Genomic DNA, 6,000 nt, shown 5'->3' with positions numbered 1-6,000 from the left:
GTATTCACCTCGTTTCCCAAACATATACGAACTGTCCTTAGGCTCAAAAGGGCAAGGCAGCTTTGGGAATGATCTCCTGACTTCTTCTTGGGCTGCTCTTCTGATAATAAAGCTCCCTTTGCTTAAAAACCGGGCTCTCGGGGCGCCTGGGTGGCTCAGTGGGTTAAGCCTCTGCCTTTGGCTCAGATCATGATCTCAGAGTCATGGGATCATGCCCCGCATCCGGGTCCCTGCTCAGCAGGGAGCCTGCTTCCCCCCTCTCTCTCTCAGCCTGCCTCTCTGCCTATTTGTGATCTCTGTCTGTCAAATATATAAATCTTTAAAAAACAAAAAAACACAAAAAACCGGGCTCTCAAACATACTGTGTATCAGGTGCTCGGACAAGCTTGAGTTCAGTAACAAAAGAAAGGGAAAAATTTTCCCCAGCAATAACTTGAATGCTTTTAGCTAACCATTTCTTTGAGTAGTTCAGGGATACAACATCATTTTGCATGAGGAAAGCTGAAATTCCATACAGGTACCACAAGATACTATGCATGCTCTAATCCAGTAAAATGTCTATTGCCGCAAGAATGAACTTTAACACATGTATCATAGTGTGCTTTCCCATCTCCTGGATGGCTAAGGCCCCAGGTTCTGTGAGTTAATGCTATTACATTACATTCTGATCTGTCTCATCTTATAGATCATTTTTGGTAAGAAAGGACAGATGATACCAGAGAAGACTGTATAGTTGAAGAAACTGCATATACACTTTCTTTAGAGCACCAGCATTATATTTGCATGGCCTCTGACATCTAAGAGAGTTATAAAATTATGGTTCAGGTTAAAGATCTTCTCATCAGGGAAAACATCCCTGAATTTGTGATTTGTTGCAGTTTTTTTCTCATTTGTTCAAATGTCAAATCACTCACCAATCACTACCATCAGTTGTCATGTCTACTGTGCTATGGTACACTAAGACAAGAATCCCCTCAGAAGTAAATTCAACACCCCATCCAGACCTGTTGCTCCAATCATACCGCCTGCCAAATGGCTGCCAGTATGGACGATGGTGGAATAGCTTCCAGGGCTTGAATACCTACAGGGCCAGAAGGGACTGGAGGAAGAAGCATCAGTTCAAAGCTGAAAAGGTGCATCAAAAGTAAAGGCTGCTGGTGGAAAGGCAGGTTTTGAAGAGGCTATACATTAGCAGCAGCAAAGAGAAGGGGCCCAGGAGGCTCCCTGGTCTTCCCCAGCCACATGCTTGTGACCACAGTGGCATGGATGGGAGTCTGTGACCTTTTGGGCTCCTGGGACAGAAGAGTGAGAAGACAGGGTGAGAGCCCAAAGCACTAGCTGCAGTTGGCCTATTTTCATTTTCTTTGAGTTTATTTTTGGTCAGTAAGACTAAACCAAAAGTATACAGGATTTTGTAGAATTCATCAAATACTACTTTTTAAAAGCTTATCTGTAATTTTATTTATTTATTTTTAAAGATTTTATTTACTTGACAGAGAAATCACAAATAGGCAGAAAGGCAGGCAGAGAGAAGGGGGAAGCAGGCTCCCCACCAAGCCTGATGCAGGGCTCGATTCGAGGACCCCAGGATCATGACCTGAGCTGAAGGCAGAGGCTCAACCCACTGAGCCACCTGGGTGCCCCAACTGGTAATTTTATTTTGATTTACTCTTGGTAGATGAAATAGGCCCAGATTTCTCATTAAATTAATAAGAAAGTCACACATTAAAAACATTATTATTTCTATTTTATATTTATACTTTAATCATAAAGTATATAACATGGGTATAAAATATAAACACATACAAATTAAATAGATTGTTTATGTACATCAGTTAAATTGATTAGCATTTAGTTTAACAAAAATAACAGACTAAACCTGGAAGAATTCTTAGCTTGACAGCCTCAAGTAGAAAACAATATTTAAGATACAAGGGAATACACACAATGATATATCCATTCTTGTCGTTCATTCAGAGGCATTACATGTTGACAAACCTGCATATAAAAATAGAAAACTTTTACTTTCCCTTTACATATTGTTATTTTTGGCTACTTTTTAAACAGGGTAACATTTCTAGGTCCTATGCAAAAATATCCCTGTGCGGATAAAATTCTATACCATTTGTCCTTAAGTGTATACCTACAATCTATGATCTGATGTCTAACAGAATAATCCAGCATAAATTCTACTCAAATATAGTAGTTGATATTTGGTGTATATAAATGTCAGGTAGGAGTAGTAGAAAAGGGAGTAGTGGAAAGAGAAGTATCATTTTTTCACTAAACCTAGAGCATTTTCTTAAAATTCTCTTTGGGATTCTGTAGACTCCTTTTTATTCAGTTTTAGAATGTTTTAGGATTTCATGGACAGAATTAAGAAAGGGTAAGTAAGAACAGAAGGCTTTTTCTTTCTTCCCTTCACTAGAGCAGTTTCAGAGTCCCTGCCTTTGAACCCCTAGCTAAATTAGAAACCCACAGCTCTGCTAACACTAGAAACTACAGCTGTTCCTGGCTCTTGACTTAGATAACTTAAGTTGTCTAAAACTTAAGAGGCCTTTTCTCTCTCAGGTTACTTTGGAAAATCTTAATAGTGTAGATAAAAATATTTTGGATTAGCAAAATTCCCATTTATTATAAACATTACTTTGTCTTTCTATATGATGTTGCAAAGTGTTTTCACTTACACCATTTTATTTTTATCTTTACATTAATCTTGTGAACTACCTAACACTAGTAATATTACATTAATTTTACATTTAAAGAGACAGGAACAGAGTGGGTAAATGAATCTCTCATAATCACTGGACCAAATAGTGAGAACTGAACTAGAACAAAAATCTCCTAATATAGGATGATAATAATATGAATATCATATTTAGAATAATTTTATACTTTATTTCATACTTCCACTTATTCATAGTATTATTAATAAAAATGTTTTTTCAAACAATAAAACAAAAAGCTTAAATTAGAAAACAATACATTACCATTGTAGATTTTGATGCCACTTCTACTGCAAATATGTTGAGTCCTCTGTTGTTTACGCAGTTTTTACTTAGCTCATTGTTGATGTGAATAATCACTCTATTATCTGACTATAAAAAAAATTTCATTAAGTTGCCAGTCCTTTCTTTAATAAATACAAACAAATAAAATGATTATTATAAACATTTTGTAAGTCTTGTGATAGAGGTATTCACAAGGTCTACAGAAATATAGAAAATACCATAGAAACACAGAAACATTAGCTTAGACTGGGTTAGCAAGGAAGACCTTAAGGAAGAAGCAATACTTGAGATAATAGATGATAGATATTAGATAGTCTCTGAAGCTGGTGAATGAAAGATACATAGGCACCAAAGTATTCCCCTGCTAAGAAAGCTACAAGCACTCCCGAGTGACTACAAGGGGACAGTATAACATTATACTACCTAGATTCATTTCTCAGCTCTACTACTCAGCATGTGACATTCTGCAAGTTATTTAACGTCCCCATGCTTCAATTTCTTTGTGTGTAAAATGTGGTTAGTACTTACCTCATTGGGTTGTTGTGAGAAGTAAATGTGTTAATAAATGTAAAGTACCTGACAAATGAGAAACTCTAAAATATTATTATTATTACATCATTTTGATGCAAGGAAGTTTAGTCTTCCTTGAGGGAAAGGAAGGAGATGGAGGGTTGAGAAATGATAGCTAACTACAGAACAGAGAAACTGTGGTTAAGATAGTGACTCCCATCCACGCTTTTAGTTTTAATAAAACATAGAACGGAAGGGAAGGCATGCTGGATCTTAGGAATCACCCTCCAAAGCTTTATGATCCACTTGAAGACTGGAATCTCCTAGCTGAGGACCCTAACTGTTTTTATGAAGTCCAAGTCCTCCACCTCATTTTCAAGATAATATATATAATCTGTACCCATACCACCTATGTTATTTATCTTTGTACTACTCCTCCAAATAAAGTTCTCTGTTTCTACACAGAAGATATTCCCACTATTTCCTCTACTCTCCACATTAACCCTCTTACATATTACTCCGTACAGTTTCTGTGCTTCTAATGGCTGTCTCTGCATATCTAATCTTTTTTTTTTTTTTAAGATTTTATTTATTTATTTGACAGAGAGAGATCACAAGAAGACGGAGAGGCAGGCAGAGAGATATAGGGAAACAGGTTCCCTGCTGAGCAGAGAGCCCGATGTGGGGCTCGATGCCAGGACCCTGAGCCGAAGGCAGGGGCTTAACCCGCTGAGCCACCCAGGCGCCCCTCTGCATATCTAATCTTAATTTGTCTCCAATCCCATACCACTGTCCCCTTCCCCTCATCACAAGTCTTTCCTTATCTTCTATAGTCCAAATTAACATCAAGCACAAGAGATGCAAATATAGTAAAACTACTGCACAAGTAAGCAGTACCAAATAATTTAACATTTAATTATTCTCTGATCTATTTTGAGAGTATTAATTCTGTCTCTCCAACTAGGCCAAAGCTCCTTGAAAGCAGAGATCATATTACAACTGATAGTGGTCTCTTTTGTGACTAGAAGAGTTAGTTACATAGTATATATTCACATTGACTCAATACTCAGCCAAACTTTAAGCACTTTAAGAAATTCATGGTAAGCATAAAAATAATGTTAAGTATCACCAGGAACTAAAAGAAATAGCCAATAGTCCTAAAAATCCAGCCATCTTGAGTAAGATTTTATGAAAATTTATGTTTCCAGAAAGCTGAGTATCTCTAAGCATTTATATTCTCTTGGCCTGCAATATCAGTAGTAGCAGGATGGTAGCCAGAGTTAGCAATAATTGGCTTGATAAAAATAGGTCCTGGGCAGTGGAATATATTAGATAAAATGATGACAGTCTATAGAATTTCTAATATTTCAAAGTGTGGAAGAAGTAGGTCTAAATTTTTTCTTTACTTTGTCTTATTTCTTTAAAACCCAATGTCTGTTATTTGAAATAGTTATGTATGTGTGAAGATTTGTAATAACAAACTAAATAAAATACTTTGTACCCATATTATGCTCTATCTTCAGAGATCTCCAGATATTTAATTTTCATAATACAATTATCTCAAACTTTAAAAAATGTGTAAAAATTATCATGCTCAGTTTGAATTAGAAGCCTGAAAAGAAGAATTACCCATTATAAATATTATTAATATAATGTGATATTAATTACTGTGCAAGAATAGAGTAAGAAAGAAGATGGAACATATTAGTAAACAATGCAGTTACGAGAACACCTCATAAGTAATACCTTGTTTTCAATAACTGATGTTATCCAGGTGTCATGCTTATAAGTATGTACAATTATATTTTCATAGCCATCCATTACCCTGGCATCGCCTTTATTAAGGACAGATTTACAAATGGCCTTCTCAAGTTGCCCACTGCATGCCTCCATATGGACAGCTTTAATTCTTGGCTTGCATTTGTCTGCATAGATATCGATGATAAATGGGCATGCCTGATAGGAAAGAAAAAGCGAAACTTGTTTTAGCTTTCTGATAAAATTAAAAATAATCTGTTATTAATATGTTTATGACGTGGTTTAAGAAGATATACTGTACCTTCCAGCTTGTCCTTCTCATATACCTTTAAAAGATTTTAGCAGTATGAATTCAATAATAAAAAAGCATAAATTATTTTTTGTTAGCATATAAACTAACAATGTTCACAAAAAAAGGAAAGAAAACTATAATCTCAAGCAAATCAGTAATCTTCCTATCAGCCACAGCACCATCCCTCCATTTGGTTTAAAATTAAATATATAGCATATTTAGTTATTTAATTTCCTATTCTAACTTTAAGACTACAGAAAGAAATCCTCAAAGGACTGTAAAAAAAATTAATCTATTTAAAATTGAAACTTAAATCATGGATATAGAGCACCAAAAGGAATGTAGAAAACAAATTCACAGTTCAAAGTTAGTGTAAAAGCACATTTAAAATCTGAGATCTAAATGACATTCTGTATTTGGAAATGGATC

The 6,000-nt window shown here is 35.5% G+C and overlaps 1 protein-coding gene across 3 annotated transcripts in view; it reads right to left on the bottom strand.

Annotated features, from left to right (window-relative positions):
• Positions 1-1,737: 1,737 nt before the first annotated feature.
• The window catches only part of EFCAB7 (EF-hand calcium binding domain 7), a 51,606-nt gene continuing 47,343 nt past the window's right edge, over positions 1,738-6,000 (bottom strand). For all 3 annotated transcript variants that reach the window (XM_082687845.1, XM_082687846.1, XM_082687844.1), the window contains 3 exons: positions 5,268-5,477; positions 2,991-3,098; positions 1,738-1,998 (listed from right to left, as the gene is read on the bottom strand). In XM_082687845.1, coding sequence (XP_082543971.1) covers positions 1,924-1,998; positions 2,991-3,098; positions 5,268-5,477 — 393 coding nt within the window. In that variant the 3' untranslated portion in view covers positions 1,738-1,923. The remainder of the gene's footprint in view (positions 1,999-2,990; positions 3,099-5,267; positions 5,478-6,000) is intronic.

This window comes from Mustela nivalis (genome assembly GCF_964662115.1).
Source record: "Mustela nivalis genome assembly, chromosome: 10".
Classification (NCBI taxonomy): domain Eukaryota; kingdom Metazoa; phylum Chordata; class Mammalia; order Carnivora; family Mustelidae; genus Mustela; species Mustela nivalis.
This window is presented reverse-complemented; position numbering and strand designations above follow the sequence as displayed.